A 22,335-nucleotide genomic window follows, 5' to 3' on the forward strand; every position below is an offset into this window, starting at 1 on the left:
AGACTATGTTATTACTACACAGTAGGCCTATGTCTGTTAAATTTCCACCCTGTTGAGGAAAGGACATATTATTTCGTACGCCTATACCCTAGCAGAGGACTTTCCCCGCAGCTGAGAAAACATCTGCCTAAATTCTCCATATGAGTGCAATTTACCAAACCACATTCCCATCAAAACGCATAAGCCTTTGATCTCGCACCACTGGAGGGGGCCAACCAAGTCCTGTGAACAACCAACAGTATTATACACATGTGGTTGCTGGATAACCCCGCAAGATGTCGCCATGGACTTGATTTGCACCTTTTGTTGCTTGAGCACAGAAGGATTGCTATTTTGTTCACAGGTTTTAACCCTCATAAACATTGAACCGAGACGCGCATGCCCTGCATTTTCCAGATGTGCATTACATGTACACGACCACTAGATAGAGCCCAAGTATCAAAAATACGTTGTGCCTTTTTCAGTTCTTGGCCTGGGCCTGTTCCTAGTTGGATGCAACCGGGAAGGGATTTCGTCATCATTACCGTTAATCGCCCTCCCCACCTTCTTCACCCCCACTCACCACCCAAACAACACTATCTGTGGCCGTTAGGCCTACCATTCGTTTTATAAAACCAAGCCTATCATTACAAAATGCGATTTCAATTATCTATATATATATATATATATATATATATATATATATATATATATATATATATACACAAAAAAAACGTATTATTTTGTTAATTTATTTTATGAGTTATTTACTTATATAGGCCAATGTTTAGGGGTTGAATATGCAAATATAAAGTGTTCGGAAAATACGTATCAACACTAGCCTACATAAATAAAAGGCTTCTAAATAAGAAGTAATTGGCATTGTCGTCATTTGTTTCCCAAAGTTTCATGAAGGCTCGCTCCAATTATCCAGGTGTGGAAAAGCTGTGAGTCGCGCAGTGCAGCTGAAGGTAACAGATGGCTGGAGCCTGTACTGCGGATCGTCTTTTCACTGAACTAACCTAAAACAAAAGCTAAAAGAGATTGAACGCGTATTAAGTATTCAGTCGTGTGGGAACGTAGGCCTAAATAATGCGATACAAATAAATTTAATTTCGTTTTGTTCAAGCTTTTCCGATTATTGGACCCACAGGCTATTCCGATTGATTTAGTTCAGGTTTGGACTTGAGGAAGCTGATCTGAGATCTATTCGAAGAACCTCACTAAAGTCTAGAACCACAGACGGATAGGACAACCGCCAACACAAAACACTGCAAGTTCTTTTTAAAGATCCTTACTGTCATTTTATTTTTTGTAATTTGAAATAGATTTCTAAGTCTTTTTGTAAATGATTGTAAAGCCCAATATGGATTTTCCACAAATAGCCTACATGTTTTATACATTTTACACAACTTCTATCATTAAATTACGTAACGACAAATGCAAATTACCGCCTTTGAAACGGTTTCGATTTACAAATCTTTGGGCTTGGTAATTACGCCATTGATTGATTGATTGAATTTATTTGACAATTTGTAAAATACATACATAAGGGCGCTCCAGCCGGTGACGTCTCCACATACAATTTAAGAAAATCATCAAGGATAACACAATTAAGCTTAATAGCTTATTTCCATTGTGGTCCAACGGTAATGATGACGAAATCCATTCCCGGTTGTATCAACCATCATCATCATCACACATACACACAGACACACACACACACAGACACATAGCGAGGACAACCATTTTCTACCAACGCTGTCAGGGTGCTAGGGTGCACATTACTATTCATACAATGCAGCCGCAGCGTCAGTCACAGGCGTCCACAGATGTTGCTAAAAGAGCATCTCAGTGAGCTAGCAGAAGGATTGGAGCGGAACATTGGTGATGTCTTCTCACCAAGTTGATTTTGGATTCTATTTTTATTCCTATATTTGGTGGTTGCAATGTCGCCAACTCTCAGGCTGATGTTCATGTATGTGCTGTTCCTCTGCTGTTTGTCTCCCTGCGCGGCAGACCTATGCAACTGGAGTGGAAGGTGAGGGATTAGGCTTTTTTTTAGTAGCCAGAATTCCAAACTGGTATTGACTTTGGGATTGCGTTTAGCCTTTCTAAAAACTTTGTTGTCTAAATATTTATAATTATTATCTGTTTATACCAATATCCTAATCGTTTTCAGGTAATTGTGTATTCTTATTGTTGCATATTATTGCAATAGAACTACTTGCAGTTATCCTATCAAAATAGATTTTGCCAAAATAATACATGTTTTAACATTTGGATTGAGTGTGGGGGGGATAATATACTTATTCTCTGTGAGTATAGGATAACCTCTCTCGTCGTATATTATTTTCTGACCTGCATTGTTTTCTGAGTGAGTGTGCCCATTTGAACCCTTCTCCTTGTTCTTGGATTGCAGTGGTTTGGCGCGCGAGGCCAACTCGCGGACTGTGCAGCAGGTGCGGCTGCGTTGCACGGAGGGTTCGGTGGAGTGGGTCTACCCGGGCCAGGCGCTTCGGGTCGTCCTGGAACCCAACCTGTCCTCTGCGCGCCACACAACGGTCTGTATCAAACCGTTCCGCAGCTTCAACGGCGCCAGCGTCTACATCGAGCGGGCTGGGGAACTGGACCTGTTGATGACGGATGGAGGGCGGCCGGAGCAGGTGTTCTGTTTTCCGGCGGACGGACCTCAGAAGCCAGCCATCTTCCTCCTGGCGAACCCGCAGAGGGATATCAGCCAACGCGCAGTAGGCTTCAGATATGAGTTGCTGGGAAATCGGACCACTACGCCCAACCTTGGCCAAAGTGTGTTGCAGGGTGAGTATTTGACAGTGGTGGAAAAATTACCCAATTGTCATAGTTGAGTAAAAGTAAATTTTCCTTAATATAAATTTCCTAAAGTAAAAGAGAAAGTTTCCCAGTAAAATACTACTTGAGTAAAAGTCTAAAAGTGTTAGGTTTTAAATGTACTTAAATATTAAAAGTAAATGTAATTGCAAAACTATACTTAAGCATTAAAAGTCAACTAAAATTATAAATAATTTTAAATTGCTTATGTTAAGCAAATCAGACGGCACAAGTTTATTTATCGATAGCCAGGAGCACACTAACACGCAGACATAATTTACAAACGAAGCATTTGTGTTTAGTTAGTCTGCCAGATCAGAGGCAGTAGGGATGACCAGGGATGTTCTCTTGATAAGTGCGTGAATTGGACCATTTTACTGTCCTGCTTACCATTCAAAATGTAACGTATACTTTTGGGTGTCTGGAGTAAAAAGTAAATTATTTTATTTAGGAATGTAGTGAAGTAAAAGTTGTCAAAACTATAAAGTAAATTACAGATACCACAAAAAACGACCTAAGTAGTAGGCTACGTCAAATTATTCGAATTTAAGTACTTTGCACCACTGACATTTGGAGATAATACAAATTCTCTATTTTTATGCCATGGTAATAAAATGTTCATTTGACACTTTTGTTGAAGTTGCAATCCCAATTGTAAATTGACCAAAAAATATATTGATATAAAAAAAGTATCCTTAATGCAAATCATTATGCCTTCAGATGTTTTTAAGTGGTTTTTACTTTAGACCCATCTTCTTGACCATCATTTAACCATTTCCAAGCAAGTGCATCAATAATTAAACACTGAAACATTCTAACTTAATCATAGAAGACAATAAACTCCTAGCATCACAGCACAAGAGGTGGGCTCATTCACTGTGTGGGTGGAGGGGTGTGCTGGGGAGACTGAGGGACAGTTTGGGGCCCAAAGAAATCAGTCAATTATCCAATTAAAGACCAAATCCAATCTTGCCTGGTCTAGGAAGCAGCTGCTGACCGGTCTGTTTTGTCTGGTGGTCTCATTTCCATCGGAGGGACAAAGCCAGGGAGCAGGGACCAGGTTGGCGGAGGGCCATTGGCCCCCGGGTATCTCAATGGAGACAGCAAATACTTGTTGGATTCTACAGATGTGTGTGGGCCTGTCTTAATGGGGTGACGTCATTCTCCTGTCCTGATGATGTGATGTCTGAGTCTTTCTCTCCCAATATTGACAGAGTGGAGGAGCTCAGTGGAGAATACCAGTGACTGGGGTCACCAGTCTGGGGTCATTCAATTAGACCGCTAAACAATAGAAGTCAAACATGGAGGTCGAGACTCATCAAGGCTTTTGATCTGTGTGGGTAGTGCTCGTATGGTGGAGGAGATGTGGAGTAGACACATGCCAGACATTCCTCCATCTGACCCCTTGGCTTGTTGTCTGGATGAACTGAGGAGGGATGGAGGGATGGAGCTGCTGGTATGTGTGTGTCAATGGAGTGGCAAGCTGTCTGTAATCCTCATCCATCTATCAGTTGTCTCAAGCCCAGCCGTCACAGTAGGGTGTTGGGTGTGGTCTGAAGGGTTGAAAGTGGACCCTCACAGTAGGGTGTTGGGTGTGGTCTGAAGTGTTGAAAGTGGACCCTCACAGTAGGGTGTTGGGTGTGGTCTGAAGTGTTGAAAGTGAACCCTCACAGTAGGGTGATAGTGTCCAGTAAGATCATCACTATAAGAAGTGTAGATGATGATGGTTAATATGAGAGAAAGAGAGAAATGGGTGGTGATGCAGAGTATGGAGTGGGCAGAGTGAGAGGGATAGATAGATTGTGAAAAGAAAGAGAGAGAGAGAGAGAGAATGATTAGAGAGCGCGAGAGAGTTGTGACAAGACAAGTGAAGTGAAAGGATGTGCATTGGTGCTCCACAGGGTGATGTGTGCCCCTTTCCTCTGCATAGACCCACACTCTTTCTCTAAACTTCTCTCTCTCCTCCCACAGCTAGCTGCCGTCCCTGCATAGACCCACAATCTTTCTCTAAACTTCTCTCTCTCTCCTCCCACAGCTAGCTGCCGTCCCTGCATAGACCCACACTCTTTCTCTAAACTTCTCTCTCTCCTCCCACAGCTAGCTGCCGTCCCTGCATAGACCCACAATCTTTCTCTAAACTTCTCTCTCTCCTCCCACAGCTAGCTGCCGTCCCTGCATAGACCCACACTCTTTCTCTAAACTTCTCTCTCTCCTCCCCCAGCTAGCTGCCGTCCCTGCATAGACCCACACTCTTTCTCTAAACTTCTCTCTCTCCTCCCACAGCTAGCTGCCGTCCCTGCATAGACCCACACTCTTTCTCTAAACTTCTCTCTCTCCTCCCACAGCTAGCTGCCGTCCCTGCATAGACCCACACTCTTTCTCTAAACTTCTCTCTCTCCTCCCACAGCTAGCTGCCGTCCCTGCATAGACCCACACTCTTTCTCTAAACTTCTCTCTCTCCTCCCACAGCTAGCTGCCGTCCCTGCATAGACCCACACTCTTTCTCTAAACTTCTCTCTCTCCTCCCACAGCTAGCTGCCGTCCCTGCATAGACCCACACTCTTTCTCTAAACTTCTCTCTCTCCTCCCACAGCTAGCTGCCGTCCCTGCATAGACCCACACTCTTTCTCTAAACTTCTCTCTCTCCTCCCACAGCTAGCTGCCGTCCCTGCATAGACCCACACTCTTTCTCTAAACTTCTCTCTCTCCTCCCACAGCTAGCTGCCGTCCCTGCATAGACCCACACTCTTTCTCTAAACTTCTCTCTCTCTCCTCCCACAGCTAGCTGCCGTCCCTGCATAGACCCACACTCTTTCTCTAAACTTCTCTCTCTCCTCCCACAGCTAGCTGCCGTCCCTGCATAGACCCACACTCTTTCTCTAAACTTCTCTCTCTCTCCTCCCACAGCTAGCTGCCGTCCCTGCATAGACCCACACTCTTTCTCTAAACTTCTCTCTCTCCTCCCACAGCTAGCTGCCGTCCCTGCATAGACCCACACTCTTTCTCTAAACTTCTCTCTCTCCTCCCACAGCTAGCTGCCGTCCCTGCATAGACCCACACTCTTTCTCTAAACTTCTCTCTCTCTCCTCCCACAGCTAGCTGCCGTCCCTGCATAGACCCACACTCTTTCTCTAAACTTCTCTCTCTCTCCTCCCCCAGCTAGCTGCCGTCCCTGCATAGACCCACACTCTTTCTCTAAACTTCTCTCTCTCCTCCCACAGCTAGCTGCCGTCCCTGCAATGACACAGAGCTCCTCCTGGCCATCTGCAGCAGTGACTTTGGTATGTATCAATAGAACATAAATAATTCATTATTGTTCTTATTTACAAATCTAGATCCTATATGAAACATTTATACAAACGGTAAACAGCTATAGCTTTTGACTCGTTGTGTGCTATCTCCTTAGTTCTCCATAGATCCATGTAGCCCAATCTGTCCCCTCATCAGCTGGGTATCACCACTAATTTATGCTACAAAGGCCTGGGGTGGAGTGAGTGAGTGTTGGAAAGGGGGGGGGGGGGGGGGTAGTGGGCCTGATCTGTTCCCAGCGAACAGAGGGGCCTGACAGATGTGAGGGCTGAGGCTGCACAATGGGGGACCCATTGGCTTAAGGCTGCAACAGAGCAGAAGCAATAGTACCATTGAGTCCACTTCATTTATAGGCTGACTCCCGTGCCCTGACCTCACAAATCGCCATCATTGACTTTTTGATGAGAGAAAATAGCTGGCTAATGAAAGTGTAAATGGCCACAGAGAATGAAAGGAGGGAATGGAGGGATTTCTGTGGAGTGGGGGATGTGAAGGCTAAGAGGAGTGAGTGGGGGATGTGGAGGCTGAGAGGAGTGAGTGGGGGATGTGGAGGCTGAGAGGAGTGAGTGGGGGGATGTGGAGGCTGAGAGGAGTGAGTGGGGGATGTGGAGGCTGAGAGGAGTGAGTGGGGGATGTGGAGGCTGAGAGGAGTGAGTGGGGGATGTGGAGGCTGAGAGGAGTGAGTGGGGGATGTGGAGGCTGAGAGGAGTGAGTGGGGGATGTGGAGGCTGAGAGGAGTGAGTGGGGGATGTGGAGGCTGAGAGGAGTGAGTGGGGGATGTGGAGGCTGAGAGGAGTGAGTGGGGGATGTGAAGGCTGAGAGGAGTGAGTGGGGGATGTGAAGGCTAAGAGGAGTGAGTGGGGGATGTGGAAACAGAGGAGTGAGTGGGGGATGTGGAAACAGAGAGGAGTGAGTGGGGGATGTGGAGGCTGAGAGGAGTGAGTGGGGGATGTGGAGGCTGAGAGGAGTGAGTGGGGGATGTGAAGGCTAAGAGGAGTGAGTGGGGAATGTGAAGGCTAAGAGGAGTGAGTGGGGGATGTGGAGGCTGAGAGGAGTGAGTGGGGGATGTGGAGGCTGAGAGGAGTGAGTGGGGGATGTGGAGGCTGAGAGGAGTGAGTGGGGGATGTGGAGGCTGAGAGGAGTGAGTGGGGGATGTGGAGGCTGAGAGGAGTGAGTGGGGGATGTGAAGGCTGAGAGGAGTGAGTGGGGGATGTGAAGGCTAAGAGGAGTGAGTGGGGGATGTGGAAACAGAGGAGTGAGTGGGGGATGTGGAAACAGAGAGGAGTGAGTGGGGGATGTGGAGGCTGAGAGGAGTGAGTGGGGGATGTGGAGGCTGAGAGGAGTGAGTGGGGGATGTGAAGGCTAAGAGGAGTGAGTGGGGAATGTGAAGGCTAAGAGGAGTGAGTGGGGAATGTGGAGGCTGAGAGGAGTGAGTGGGGGATGTGGAGGCTGAGAGGAGTGAGTGGGGGATGTGGAGGCTGTGAGTGGGGGATGTGGAGGCTGTGAGTGGGGGATGTGGAGGCTGAGAGGAGTGAGTGGGGTGTGTGGAGGCTGAGAGGAGTGAGTGGGGGATGTGGAGGCTGTGAGTGGGGGATGTGGAGGCTGTGAGTGGGGGATGTGGAGGCTGAGAGGAGTGAGTGGGGGATGTGGAGGCTGAGAGGAGTGAGTGGGGGATGTGGAGGCTGAGAGGAGTGAGTGGGGGATGTGGAGGCTGAGAGGAGTGAGTGGGGGATGTGGAGGCTGAGAGGAGTGAGTGGGGGATGTGGAGGCTGAGAGGAGTGAGTGGGGGATGTGGAGGCTGAGAGGAGTGAGTGGGGGATGTGGAGGCTGAGAGGAGTGAGTGGGGGATGTGGAAACAGAGGAGTGAGTGGGGGATGTGGAAACAGAGAGGAGTGAGTGGGGGATGTGGAGGCTGAGAGGAGTGAGTGGGGGATGTGGAGGCTGAGAGGAGTGAGTGGGGGATGTGGGGGATGTGGAGGCTGAGAGGAGTGAGTGGGGGATGTGGAGGCTGAGAGGAGTGAGTGGGGGATGTGGAGGCTGAGTCGAGTGAGTGGGGGATGTGGAGACAGAGAAGAGTGAGAGTGAGTGGGGGATGTGGAGACAGAGGAGTGAGAGTGAGTGGGGGATGTGGAAACAGAGAGGAGTGAGTGGGGGATGTGGAAACAGAGGAGTGAGTGGGGGATGTGGAAACAGAGAGGAGTGAGTGGGGGATGTGGAGGCTGAGAGGAGTGAGTGGGGGATGTGGGGGATGTGGAGGCTGAGAGGAGTGAGTGGGGGATGTGGAGGCTGAGAGGAGTGAGTGGGGGATGTGGAGGCTGAGAGGAGTGAGAGTGAGTGGGGGATGTGGAGGCTGAGAGGAGTGAGAGTGAGTGGGGGATGTGGAGGCTGAGAGGAGTGAGAGTGAGTGGGCGATGTGGAGACAGAGAAGAGTGAGTGGGGGATGTGGAGACAGAGAGGAGTGAGAGTGAGTGGGGGATGTGGAGACAGAGAGGAGTGAGAGTGAGTGGGGGATGTGGAGACAGAGAGGAGTGAGAGTGAGTGGGGGATGTGGAGACTAAGAGTGGAGTTTTTGGAGGGAAGATTTGAATCCTTTTTCCACTCATACTCACACAGCAAGATCCTGTTAACTTTTTAATTTCCCTCTTGGCCGCTTTAAAAAAACATGTTATTGAAATGCTCACAACAATATAGATCAGCTGAATCATACTGTATTGGTGGCTGTTTAATTGATACATTTCTCATCTTTCTGTTCATATTAATTGGTTTTCATTACAATAAAACATCATATTTATTAACATAACCATAAATGTTTGGGCTGACTGAAAACAGTCTCTAATGTTAGTCCCCTCCTCTGCCCCTCCAGTGGTTCGCGGCTCCATCAGGAACGTATCCCACAATGCTGAGCGGCAGACATCGTTGGTGGAGGTCTCAGAGGGGAGGGTGTACCGGCAGCGTAGCGGGGTGTTCGAGCGCCACACTGGCACCATAGGGGTTCCCGGTTCCAGTTCCTCATGGCACGGTCACATCCACACACTGTTACAGTGTCACGTAAAGCCTGGGGGCGGAGAGTTCCTTTTCACAGGGACAGAACACTTTGGGGAGGCCTGGCTGGGTTGTGCCCCCCGCTATAAAGACTTCATGTCCCTCTACCAATCAGCTTGGGCGGCTCGTCAGAACCCCTGTGAGTTCCCGCTGGACTGAGGGTGTGTCCCATTTCCTAGTGGTAATCCATGAGCCCTTTGACCTATAGGTAGGGTTTATTTTCTTAAATGGAACACAATGAGTCTCTTCTTTCTACCCCAGTGGGCGTGGTAGAGGTTATGTCGCCGTGGCAGCAAGCGAGCGAGATGAGTTCCTCACGACCACAGCGGTTTGAGAGATGTTGTCCCTTCTACTCCTACTGATTCTATACCGCTCACAACACCAGCAGGGACAAATCTGTTGGAGCACTTGTAGAGCACAAGGAGTACAAGGCCCAGGGCAGGGGCCCACAAGGGACCCATCCAGGCAGCACTAGAGGGGCCACCCCTGCCCCTGCCGGCCCCAGCGGGGAAAGGCTTAGAGAGCCTGGCCCTTTGTCTGTCTCTCTTCTCAACGCCCACAGCTCCCAGAGACTAAAAATGGTTTGACTGCTGCTTCACGCTTTGTCTCTCCCCACACCAACTGCTGCTCACTTCAGGGTCTCGGCGTGAGAGGTGTCCTCTGGACTACTGTGGCAGGAAATCATATGAATTTAATGTCTGATTGTTGTTAGAGGTTTTATGTGCTCTTGTTTATTCCTTTATACGATAGGTTTTGAAATATTTTATTGTAATGTAAATTAAATGTTTTGTAAATTCACAAGGATTTGCTTATTTACATATTGATTGTATCATTTTGGTTTTATTACAGGGTATGGATGATGCTACTGTGTAGGTGCAAACCTTCAGTTTGATTACCATTTATTGCCAAATATATAAGCAATGTTTGTGGGGATTTCTTGTGTACTTTTTTGATTGACTTGAAATGCACTTTCAAGCAATTACTTAAACCTTTGAACAAAATATTTATTTTGTTCTTCATAACATTCTTTATTGTGGTTCTTGAGCATTCTGGGAAAATATTTGTTGAAAATAGCTCCTCCTGTAGGAAATAATGATCATGAATGTTTGCATTACAATTTTATGCAACACATTTAAATGACAAAAAACATCTATTGCACTATTGTATCTATTGTCTATTAAAATAATGATGTTACACATGTGGTACAGATGTATTTTTTAATTTCAGTCATTGAGCTTTTGGCATTAAGCGTTAGACAACCCTAAGCATTAGAGGGAGAGTTTGAAAGATGAGGGGATGTTAACCCCAAACCCCCTCACCTCTACCCCTCAACCAGCAGGCCTCCCCTCAGTGTTAGCCTGGGTGTGGCAGCCCCTCCCGCTCTATTGTGGGTAGTCAGTGGACTGAGTGACGCAGACAGAGTGGGGTTTTACAGAGCTGCTGGGATAGTGAAATGAAGAAGACCATTTTTCTTCAGCTTTAAGATTGATTATATGTCTCAGGCCCTCTGTCCTTCATCAGCCACATTCAACAGACCTGGGCTTTAGATGGAAGCAGTGGGATTTAAACTCACGTCTCAGAAGAGGCTGGAGCCAAAACTCAAGGCACTATAAAATATTGTATCACATTAGTATCGCCAGTCTTGCTAGCTCAGCAAACTGTGGACCAGACAGACAGAGAAAGCTGAGGTGATGAATGTGGGAGTCTTTATTAGACTGCAGAGGTAGATAGTTTGGGCTCTTTCTCTTAGCAATCTCAGCAGTGTTGACGGTGGAATTTGTTAGAGAAGAGTTAATAAATACTTAATAGATAGTTAATGGCCAATGTTCAAGGAGATTATTAATATGGCCTCAAATAACCCTAGTGATAAACGGTCCATTTAAAATCTCACTGCTCACAGGTGGAACGGTTGCTCTAACTAATAATGAGATTTAAAAAAAATCGGAATTTCAAAAGTATTACAACCTGCATCTGAACGCAAATTCTTAATATAGATTTGTATTTAGTCTATAGAGTGTTTCACAACAGAGACATGAACAGTAAAGTCCAGAGACATGAGCCCCTCCTAAAGATCAGCATCTAAAAGCACAAGGCTTTTGTGTCTTTTGGTATATCTGGTATGGAATAGGCTTAAACGGGATGTTATACCCCCATCCACATACAACACAGTGCATAATCTCTGTTTTATAGGGGAATGGGAGTTTAGAGCCACCTGTCCAACAAGTTTCTACTTTGGCCCTTTTCCATTGCTTCCTATACCGGCCTAACTATAAGCAGTGCTAATGTTAAAATGAGTAGGCTGAATCAGTTTATTCTTTTGGGGCTGTTGCTCCCTGATCACAGCCTGGGAAACAGAGTGAGCAGAGGTGGGAGGGGGACTTTTCGGGGCCCCAAACATCTAAGGCCCCTCCCCTTGCCCCTCCCCCAAAAAGATGGAACAATTCATTGACTTTTAAAGCGACTCCTTTTTATGCCTATTCCACACGTCTACTTGGCTGAGCAGGACTCACAAATTGCTGTGTTGAACATTTTATTGGGACTAAATAGCTGCCAATGAAAGTGTAAATGACTGTGGGCTGAATGGGGCCCCCACAATGGGCCCACGGTGACAAGGCCCCGGCAGACATAATGATCATTGTCACAGATGCTGTTAGCCAGGAACCACTGGGCCTCATGAATCCAAGGGGGCAATTTCAAGCCAGTAGACCGGTCACTTTATCCACCAAGATCAACTCTATCTCTATCTTTTAACCCTTTCTCTTTCTTTCTTTCTTTCTTTCTTTCTTTCTTTCTTTCTTTCTTTCTTTCTTTCTCCTCTTTCTATCTCTGTTCTCTTTCTATCTCTGTTCTCTTTCTGTTCTCTTTCTATCTCTGTTCTCTTTCTATCTCTGTTCTCTTTCTATCTCCTCTTTCTATCTCTGTTCTCTTTCTATCTCCTCTTTCTATCTCTGTTCTCTGTTCTCTTTCTATCTTTTCTTTCTATCTCTTTCCTCTTTCTATCGCTGTTCTCTGTTCTCGTTCTATCTTCTCTTTCTATCTCTCTCCTCTTTCTATCTCTGTTCTCTTTCTATCTCCTCTTTCTATCTCTCTCCTCTTTCTATCTCTGATCTTTCTCTTCTCTTTCTATCTCTGTTCTCTGTTCTCTTTCTATCTCTCTCCTCTTTCTATCTCTCTCCTCTTTCTATTTCTTTTCTCTTTCTATCTCTGTTCTCTTTCTATATCTCTTCTCTTTCTGTCTCTGTTCTCTTTCTATCTTCTCTTTCTATCTCTCTCCTCTTTCTATCTCTCTTCTCTTTCTATCTATCTTCTCTTTCTATCTCTCTCCTCTTACTTTATATCTATCTTCTCTTTCTATCTATCTCTCTTCTATTTCATTCTGTCTCACTTCTCTTATCCTTCCGGTTCGTCCAGTTATCATCAAACGTAGTTTCTTCGTGAGGTTTTGATCATAATAACTCATGATACTATAATCAACTAGACTTCCTCTCTTCACTATTTTTTGCTTTCTCTCACTTTTCTCTTTCTTCTCCTCCCACTTGATGAGGTCAAGGTTAAACCTATAAGATCAACCTGCTAAAATCCACTATGTTTGCTGTTCACCAACTCAGGCAGGACATTTTTCTTAGAAAAGCACCCTTGAAAAACCCTAAATGGCATAGCGTTTTAACCAACATTTTAAATACTATTAAATGCAAAACCGTGGTGTGAAAAAATGATGAACCCCTCTCAACTCTAACTCATATCTCCTAAAGTCTCCAAAAAAGTAGATTTTCAAACCCAGATCTCCCTCACCAAGTCACCATTGTCCTCCTGAGGGGCGTACCATATCAAATTTCCGAGCTGAATATTTTCTACTCTCCGGGGCTTTGGAGGTCACACAATTCCCATCTTTGGGAATTCTCCAGCCGGGCTCTGAGGGAACGACGTCCAGGAGCGCCTGGAAGCGGGAGGCCGGGAGCCCCTCGGATGGTGTGCCGGCAGGAGTCCCTTCCCTCTGGGGGGTAATTGGTTTATCCCGCCGCCTGGCCAGCTTTCCCATGTGGGCCACTGCTGTGGGGAGGCCCGGGGTACAATGTGGAAACAGCATGAGACCCTCCAGGCCAGCCTTTGACTGGGTCTCCTTTACAGGCTATAGGACCAGGAGCATGGGAGCACAAAGCTCATGCCAGAGATGGACCCTGTGGTTTTGAAAAGGTCCTGCATTATTTTGTCATCTGTTGTTTGCATTTGAACTGAGTGTTTTGGTAATTGACTTATGGGGAAAGGTAATTTGTTTTTGTTTTTTTATATCCCCACTGATTCATAAGGTAATGAGATGGAGAGTTGGGCCAAAGTTTTACAAAGTGGTGAAGCCTTCCATACACAACACACCTGGTTGGAAATTCAGTTGGCTTTTTCACATTCTTTTCTACATAATGTTTTGCATTTGGGCATTCTTTTGTTGGTCTTCTAAAAGGGAATGCTGAAATTGAGTCTCAGTATCTGACAGAGTGACAACCACATTTCTACTATTCCTGGGTGTTTGCAATAGTCAGTCCTCGACACAAACTGTTCCGTGCTGAGAATAACTTGACTGATATACACTGAGTGTACAAAACATTAAGAACACATTTCTAGGGGGAACAAAATGGCGCCGTAGAGAGAACACGGTGTTTCAGCGAGCTCACGCGGTATTTGTAAATTTATATTCTTACATTAATCTCCTAGCTTGAAAAAGTGGCAGAATTGGCTAAATAAGTTACCCTACAATGAGTCTTGGCGACTATTTCTCAAAAATCTCCGACAACATGCCCAACAGAGCTACTAAGAAGTCGACCAAAACCGCCATCCATGTAGATGTGCAGGAGGAGCTAGCTAACGTTAGCGAATCTAACAACATTACAGATCCAGGCACAATGGACCTGGTGATTCAAAGGATGACGGATAACATTACTAAAGTGATCGATGTTAAGATAAGAACGGTCCTGGAAGCAATAGCAGGCCATGCAGCTGAACTACAGAGGGTTGTCAAATGTGTTGATGAGGCAGAAGGAAGAATTGCTACTGTGGAAACTTCAACTACATCCATGGACACTAAGATAAACGCACTTGAGAAACAGGTGCGCGAAATGGCGGAGCACATTGACGACTTGGATAATCGAGGACGCAGATGCAATATACGTGTTGTGGGACTCCCGGAAAATTCTGAAGGGACACGTTCAGTAACATTTTTTGAGGAATGGATCCCTGACTACCTACAAATGGACGCTAAGGCTGGTCGTGTGAAGCTAGACAGAGCACATCGCTCTCAAGCACCGATACCCGGTCCCAATCAGCGCCCACGACCAGTGGTTATAAAGTTCCACAACTTTACCGACAAGCAGCGCGTCATGGATGCGGCTAGAAACATCGGTTCTGACGGTCAACGTAAAGGTCCAAAGGTCTCATTCTTCAATGATTATTCCACAGCGGTTGTACGAAGGCGCAAGGCGTTTGATGAGGTGAAGGCTCGACTCAAGAGAATGAAGATCGACTACGCACTGCTGTACCCGGCCACATTGAAGATTATGGCCTAAAAAACTCTACACATCTGAAGAGGCTGCTGCGTTTATTGACTCTCTCGGGTAAATAACCTTAAGCTGCACCTCCGCAGCATTGGATAACGTCTTATTTTATTTTGAATCTGATCATGAAACAGTGGTGTAAGTTCTCATGTGCTCCTGTTCAGTAATATTCGTATCGTTATTATTTTTCTTGCTAAAGTAACTGCCGCCGTAGCTCAGACTGAGATATGTGTGAACCTATATTGGTGCCCAGGCTTGGTTTTAGGTGGAAGAGCCTAAATCTTCTTCTATTGATTTTAATTTCCACATATATAAAGGATGAGGCTATTGAGTGGCAATGCGGACTTAAGAGTCTACATTGGAAAGTTGAAATCCCCTGCATGTTAGCTAGTGGGAAAACCCCCTTTTGGATCTTTTCATGTTTAATTTTTGGGTTTAATATAGTTCGAGTTCAGGGTTCATATCGTTTGTTTACGCTCAGTGAGATAGAGGAGAGTTCAACACATGGAAAAAGGTACCACCCCATTTTTACAGTAGGATTCAGTCTGGATATTGAATGGTCAAAGCGCAATGGCAGGTAACAGACTACGTGTATGTACATGGAACATTAGAGGGAGCCATAACCCCATTAAAAGGAAGAAGGTACTGTCCTTTTTGAAAAAAGAAAATATTGATATTGCCCTGTTACAAGAAACTCATTTGAATGATAAGGAGCATCTGAAATTACAACAAGGGGGGTTTGGTCAAGTGTTTTTCTCATCATTTACATCCAGAAGTAGAGGTGTAGCAATTATTGTGAAAAAGAACCTACCACTTAAGGTCTTGAAGTGTGTGAAAGATAAATTGGGTCGCTTTGTTATAATTAATGGTACTTTACAAGGGCAGAGCATTTCCATAATGAATATTTACTTCCCCCCTGCCCCCCCGACTTCCTCACTAAGGTATTTCTTGACTTTTCAACATTAAACTCAGACACTGCAGTGGTTGGAGGAGATTTTAATTGTTTGTTGAACCCCCTTATTGATAAGCTTCCCAGTGGTATAGCCTCACTCTCTCCTCAAGCTAAGTCACTTACAGCTATTTGTGATGATCTGGGGTATGCTGATGTTTGGAGAGCTTTTCATCCCTCCAACAGAGAGTTCACTTTTTTCTCTGCACCTCATGGATGTCAGACTAGAATAGATTACTTTTTTATGCCCAGGACGTCACTGCAGTCGGTTTTATCCGCTAGGATAGGAAGCATAGTCATATTTGATCATGCGGAGGTGATCCTGGACATAAAACTCAACGGGGCATTCAATCAGTCAAGACACTGGAGGTTGAATACAACCATTCTTAAAGACCATACATTCACATCATATTTTATTACAGAGTTTAAAGCATTTTTCTCTATTAACTCTCAATCAACAGATAACCCCTCACTCCTTTGGGAAACCTGTAAGGCGTACGCCAGGGGTCTGATTATGTCATACGCAGCCACTAAGAGGCGGAAAAAGCGTGAAAAGCAAAAAACACTAGAGGGTGAATTAGGAACTAAAGAGAAGGACTACATTGAAACTCCCACTCCTGCCCTATTAAAGGAAATATCAGTCATTAGATCAACGTTGGACTCCCTCCTAACACAGGACGCTGAAAAGAAAATGAGATTTGTCAAGCAAAAGCTATATGAACACGGCGATAAGCCAGGAAAGTACTTGGCGTACCTAGCTAAAAAGAGAGCTGACTCACAGTCAATTGCGGCTATTACTGATTCGGATGGCAATCAGTTATATGAAAATAAATTGATAAATGACTCATTTAAGAAATTTTATGCAAATCTTTATGCCTCAGAACTGCCAAATGACGCACCCAAGTTAATGGAGAACTTATTTTCTAAGATTGAGCTCCCTACTATCTCCGAAGAACAGAGGTCTCTCCTTAATGCTCCTATTACTGAGGAAGAGATAATGTCCGCAATTAAGAATCTGCAAAATGGTAAGGCCCCAGGACCGGACGGGTTTTGTAGTGAGTTCTATAAAGAGTTCCATGGCCTGATCCTTGAGCCATTGCGTGATATGTTTAACCACTCATTTTCAAATGACCAGCTCCCCCAAACGCTGCGAGAAGCCAACATATCACTTATTCTCAAAAAGGGAAAATGTCCGGAGTCTTGTTCCTCGTACAGACCAATTTTCCTTCTGAATGTGGATAGAAAATTGCTAGCCACAAGATTAGAGGACTCACTGCCACTAATTGTGAAAGGAGACCAAACTGGTTTCATTAAGGGACGTAGGTCATGTAACAATGTCAGACGGCTTCTTAATGTAATTGAAGTCTACCAACGAAGTGCTATGGATGGTCTTGTGCTCTCCCTAGATGCTGAGAAAGCATTTGATCGTGTGGAGTGGTCTTACCTATTCTTTGCTCTAAATAAATTTGGTCTGGGGGACAACTTTATAAAATGGGTGAAAGTTTTATATGATGATCCTCAGGCTGCTGTCCTTACTAATGGACTACGGTCAAATAGCTTCCCTATACACAGAGGTACCAGACAGGGCTGTCCTTTGTCCCCCCTCCTATTTGCACTTGTTATGGAACCACTGCCCGAGGCCATCAGGGTAACGCCTGCTATACAGGGGCTTCTCATTGGTGATGTTCACCATAAAATAAGCTTGTATGCTGATGATGTCCTGATATTCATTTCTAATCCCGAGACTTCAATCACATCTCTTATTAATATTATTGAGTTATTCAGCGAATTCTCAGGCTACAAGATTAACCTCACTAAATCAGAGGCTATGCCACTTGGTAACCTTCACTCTGTACCTAATACTTCTCCCCCCTTCCCTTTTAAATGGTCTCCCTCAGGTTTTACGTATCTGGGTATATTTGTAACTCCTAAATTCCAGCAAATGTACAAAGCCAATTTTGTTCCCTTGTTCGACACAATAAGACAGGATCTGGAGCGCTGGAACTCTCTTCCGATTTCATGGTTGGGTAGAATATCCCTCTTGAAAATGAACATCTTACCTAGGCTACTCTACCCAATCCAAATGATCCCAGTATTACTCTCCAATAAGGTAATAAAGGATGTAAATGGATGGCTAAGTTCCTTTATATGGAGTAAACGCAAGCCAAGACTTAAGATGGCAATATTGCAGCTGCCAAGTTCTATGGGTGGCTTGGATCTGCCCAATATCAGGTTCTATCAGTGGTGTGCCCACCTATGTTATATCTCAGACTGGATCACAAACGATGACTCCTCTATTTGGTTAGACATTGAGACTTCTCTTTCAAAATACCCTTTACAGGATCTTTTGTTTTTCACAAGTTTCAAGTCTGTAAAAGATCATTGTAACAACCCCATTACACTTAACACACTCAAAGTATGGAGGTCAGTTCAGCGTTTCCTGGGAAGGTCCAAACTAACCTCTGCTCTTACCCCAATTCTTAACAACCCAGATTTCGCCCCAGGATTGCTGGATGCTGGCTTTAACGTTTGGCTTAATAAGGGCATACGCAGACTAAATGACTTATTTGCGGATAAGATTTTATTGTCATTTGAGCAGATGGTCGAGAAATATCAACTCCCAAAGCAGGACTTTTTCCGTTTCCTACAAGTAAGACATTATATTCTGAAGAGCACCACCTTAATTGGCAACCCTGATATGTCTGTCATTGAAAGAATGCTTTTTTTCCCACAAAGGAAAATGTCTGTAAGTCTGTTTTATGATGCTTTAAGGTCCTTTTCCGCTGTCGATACACAAAGGGTGAAACAAGTGTGGGAGAAAGAACTGTCTGTTACTATTGACGAAGAGATGTGGGAGGACATTTGGAAATATGCAAAAACAATATCTATATGTAATCGTACTAGAGCAATTCAATTAAGAATAATACACAGATTGCATATATCCCCAAATCGCAGACATGCTTTTAGCCCCTCTTCCTCTTCTCCTCAATGTCTTAAACGTAAAACTGATACAGGCACCCTAACACATTGTTTATGGTCATGTACCAAAATACAAAGATATTGGTCTGGTGTTCTACAAGAAATTGAAAAGATCCTAGGGGTCGATCTAGAATTGGACCCAGTCTCTCTACTGTTAGGTCTCCCTAGTAGGCATGTAACTTCTGTGGGTAAGAGGAGGCTTTACAACATCCTCACCTTCGCTGCGAGGAAAAACATACTTTTACAGTGGATTAGTGATAAGGTTCCCTCTATTAAAGATTGGCATAAGATACTGTTTGAATGGGTGTCGCTGGAATATCTGACATGTACATTGCATTCTAAGACAGATCAGTTCTACAAAGTATGGGAACCTTACCTAAATGACCTAGAACCTGAAGTATCAACTATTATGCTGCAAGGTTTCTCATAGAATGGTGATCTATGTATTTCAGAATTACACTGTACGTTCCATGTGGGGAACCTAACTTCTTGGTTTAAACTGAGCTTTTTTTAAATTTTATTTTATTTTATTTTATTTTATTTTTTTATCTCTGTTTATGTTTGTTTAAAATGTATGTATTGAGAGACGCAATGAGGGGGATGGGGTGAGAGAAGCGCTAAGCGGTGAGAGGGAAAGGGTGTGTGTGTGTGTGTGTACGTGCGTGCATACATACGGATATGTGTAAGTGAGTGCTGGTTTTTTTACCTTGTCTTTGTTGTTGTATCTCTTAATATGGGTGAAAATTGTGAAACTCCAATAAAAAATACTGTTACAAAGAACACATTTCTAATATTGAGTTATAGAATTACATATTAGAAGTCATCTAGTGGGATCTCTGTGTGTAGTCTATCCTCACCTAACCAGTGCAGCAGCCACCAGTCCACCAGTGATAGGTCCTACCCAGTAAACCCAGTGGTAGGTCCAGTAGTTGGCCACTATAGCAGGACCCAGGGCTCTGGCCGGGTTCAGACAGGTTCCAGACACATCTCCACTGAAGAAATAATAACGACAAAGAGTAGTAGAACCATGATAGTAGAAAACATTATTATCTCCAGGTATGCAGCAGAATCATGTCCATCAAAACAACCATGTGCTGTATCTCTACCCATGATGCTATGAAACTAAATGTTGAGATAACAAGTATTTCATGTTTAGCAAAGATCATGTTGTAGTGTGGGAACAGTAAATACGTTACTTAGAAATGCCCAGAAGGTCATAATTGCAATGTAATGAGCGTGTTATCTGAACTACCTATCTAAGATGCTTATCTAATCTTCATGTCACAATAATGCACATTTTAGCAGTGGCTGTCCCATATCTTCAGTTGTGGATGTAATCGTTGACAGCAACTCTACTTGAACGTTTGTTTATCATCCATTATTTCTTTGTTCATTATTAGTTAACATTTTATAAATCAGTATATAATTTCTTTAAACAGTGTATAATAATGCATGTTAAATCCATGTAAATAATTTAGAACGAACACTATTTAATAGGTAACAAATGATATAATAGTGGTTTATAAATAGTTAATAAACAAACCTTCAAATAAACTTTTTCCAAACCTTATCTATCCAGGCTAATTATTAAGAGAACAAACTACTTGTACCAGGCCCAGGGAAACCTCTAGGCCCTAATAACCCTATAGCAAGAACTGACCAGGTCAAGTAGCCAGGAAAAACTTTGGGCCTAGTTACAGTACAAGTGAAAAATTCCTACCTTGGCCCTCTCAGTATCTCACCCAGCCAGGATGTTGATGATGACAGTGCAGCCCACCATGAAGGGCACCATGGGGCTGCTACTCTTGGCGTTGACCGCCCCCAGCAGCACCACCATGGGGACCAGGCAGGTCATGGCTATCTCCCCAAACAGAGCCCCCCACAGCTGATCTTGTGATTGCAGCAGGGCAAACGCTGCCCCCTGGGCCTTGGAGTAGTTCTCTGTTGTGGTCATCAGCTGAGGAACAATGGATTCAGGTTAATTTACTGGCAGTGATGTCATTATACTACTACAAAACCCAATCCATCGTCTGACGAGCTAAACTGGGGTAATGTCTTTTGTCTGCATATCTAATCACTGTAGTTGTGAATATTCATTTTATAGTTTTTTTTTGCATTAGTTCTGATTTGATTCAATCCAACTGATATGTTTTGTCTGCATTTCAAATCATTTCAAGGTGCAAGACAAAATTCTACCTCCACAGATACTGTTAGTCATAGATGTGCATTGAATGACCACTGATATCAGGTTTAACCCTCACCTTTGACATAGAAGCACCTAGCACACCCCCTATGAGCTGACTGATGAGGTAGGGCCCCACCATATTCAGCTTCATGCCTCCACACAGGTAGATAGCAATGGTAAACGGTGGGTTAAAATGGGAGCCGCTGTGGAGGTCAGAGAGAAATAGCAGAAGAATGGTCAGATAGCCCAGGAGGGTTGGGTTTTACACAGTATATTTCACAGTTTAACATTACTCACCTTCACACTTTCACCTTTGTATCAGTTCAAGGAGATTGGCTTTAGATATTGATTAGACATTGTTAACATGTTCACTCAATTATTAGGTATAACAATATGAATGGGGGTCACAGTTGCTTTATACACTTGGCATATGTATGTGTCAGGTGCATCTGTGAAATCATAACACATGACACCATAATGGCCACTGTTTCTGAGTGGAATGGCTCTCACTGGAACGAGAATGGTTTTACAACCTTAGGTCTATTACCTTTATCTGTAAAATACTGTTTTTGAACTCTGCACACGACGAAGAAACACATAATCACCACAAAAAGAATATGGGACTTATGGGTTTCCACTCCATGTGTGTTCAGTATTTTGACCCCAAAATTGTAGCAATACAGAACATTGTAGCAATATAGAACATTGTAGCAATATAGAACATTGTAGCAATATAGAACATTGTAGCAATATAGAACATTGTAGCAATATAGAACATTGTAGCAATATAGAACATTGTAGCAATATAGAACATTGCAAATATAATGGAATAATGGGCATGCATTGCACTCAAATACATTCATTCCACTCATATTAAAGCACACAACATACTGTTCATGCAAAATATAAATGCTCTATTGAAAACAAATGATTACCGTTAATCTCAAAAGGAGACCAAAGTACAACACTGTAATGATGTAATATGAGACATTTTACAGACACTTTTATCCAAAACAGCACAGTACAGTGAGTACAGTGAGACAGTGTATCAATACACTGTATATAAACACACAGACCCATCTCCTCACCTGATCTCTGCCATGCAAGCCACCATGACTGCCACGGCCAGACCATGGACCAGAGCTGGCTGCAGCCTCCCTGCTGCCTCCACGTTCTCTATGACCGACACACAGCCGATGAACACAAAGAACATGGTCCCCACCAGCTCAGCCAGACACGGCTGGACCAGGCGCTCAAACTTGTTGGGAGGCTTGACGGTGCTTTCTTAGAGTCTGATGCCATCAGGGATGCCCCAACGTCACCCAGTTCCATTGTCCCTTCTGTCATAGTGGAAAGGAGTTTGGAGAGATAGAGTGAGAATAGAGGAGAATAGAGGAGAGAGAGAGAGAGAATAGAGAGAGAGAATAGAGAGAGAGAGAGAGAGAGAGAGAGAGAGAGAGAGAGAGAGAGAGAGAGAGAGAGTGAATGGAGGAGTTTGG

The 22,335-nt window shown here is 44.2% G+C and overlaps 1 protein-coding gene and 1 pseudogene across 1 annotated transcript; one reads left to right on the forward strand and one right to left on the reverse strand.

The window, feature by feature from the left end:
* Positions 1 to 845: 845 nt before the first annotated feature.
* Positions 846 to 10,376, forward strand: LOC106601768 (meteorin-like protein). Its single transcript, XM_014194119.2, has 4 exons — positions 846 to 2,020; positions 2,402 to 2,799; positions 6,051 to 6,110; positions 9,002 to 10,376. The coding sequence occupies exons 1-4, from the start codon at positions 1,929 to 1,931 to the stop codon at positions 9,337 to 9,339; spliced, it is 888 nt and encodes a 295-aa protein (XP_014049594.1). The 5' UTR covers positions 846 to 1,928; the 3' UTR covers positions 9,340 to 10,376.
* On the reverse strand, positions 9,720 to 22,224 carry LOC106601837 (aquaporin-8-like; annotated as a pseudogene).
* Positions 22,225 to 22,335: the final 111 nt, after the last annotated feature.

This window comes from Salmo salar, chromosome ssa03 (genome assembly GCF_905237065.1).
Source record: "Salmo salar chromosome ssa03, Ssal_v3.1, whole genome shotgun sequence".
Lineage (NCBI taxonomy): Eukaryota > Metazoa > Chordata > Actinopteri > Salmoniformes > Salmonidae > Salmo > Salmo salar.

Excerpts from the sequence above, each read along its gene's own strand:
- LOC106601768 (XM_014194119.2), top strand. The coding sequence starts at position 1,929 with ATGTCGCCAACTCTCAGGCTGATGTTCATGTATGTGCTGTTCCTCTGC. Across the intron at positions 2,021-2,401 it reads CTATGCAACTGGAGTGGAAG|TGGTTTGGCGCGCGAGGCCA; the intron begins GTGAGGGATTAG and ends CTTGGATTGCAG. Across the intron at positions 2,800-6,050 it reads TGGCCAAAGTGTGTTGCAGG|CTAGCTGCCGTCCCTGCAAT; the intron begins GTGAGTATTTGA and ends CTCCTCCCACAG.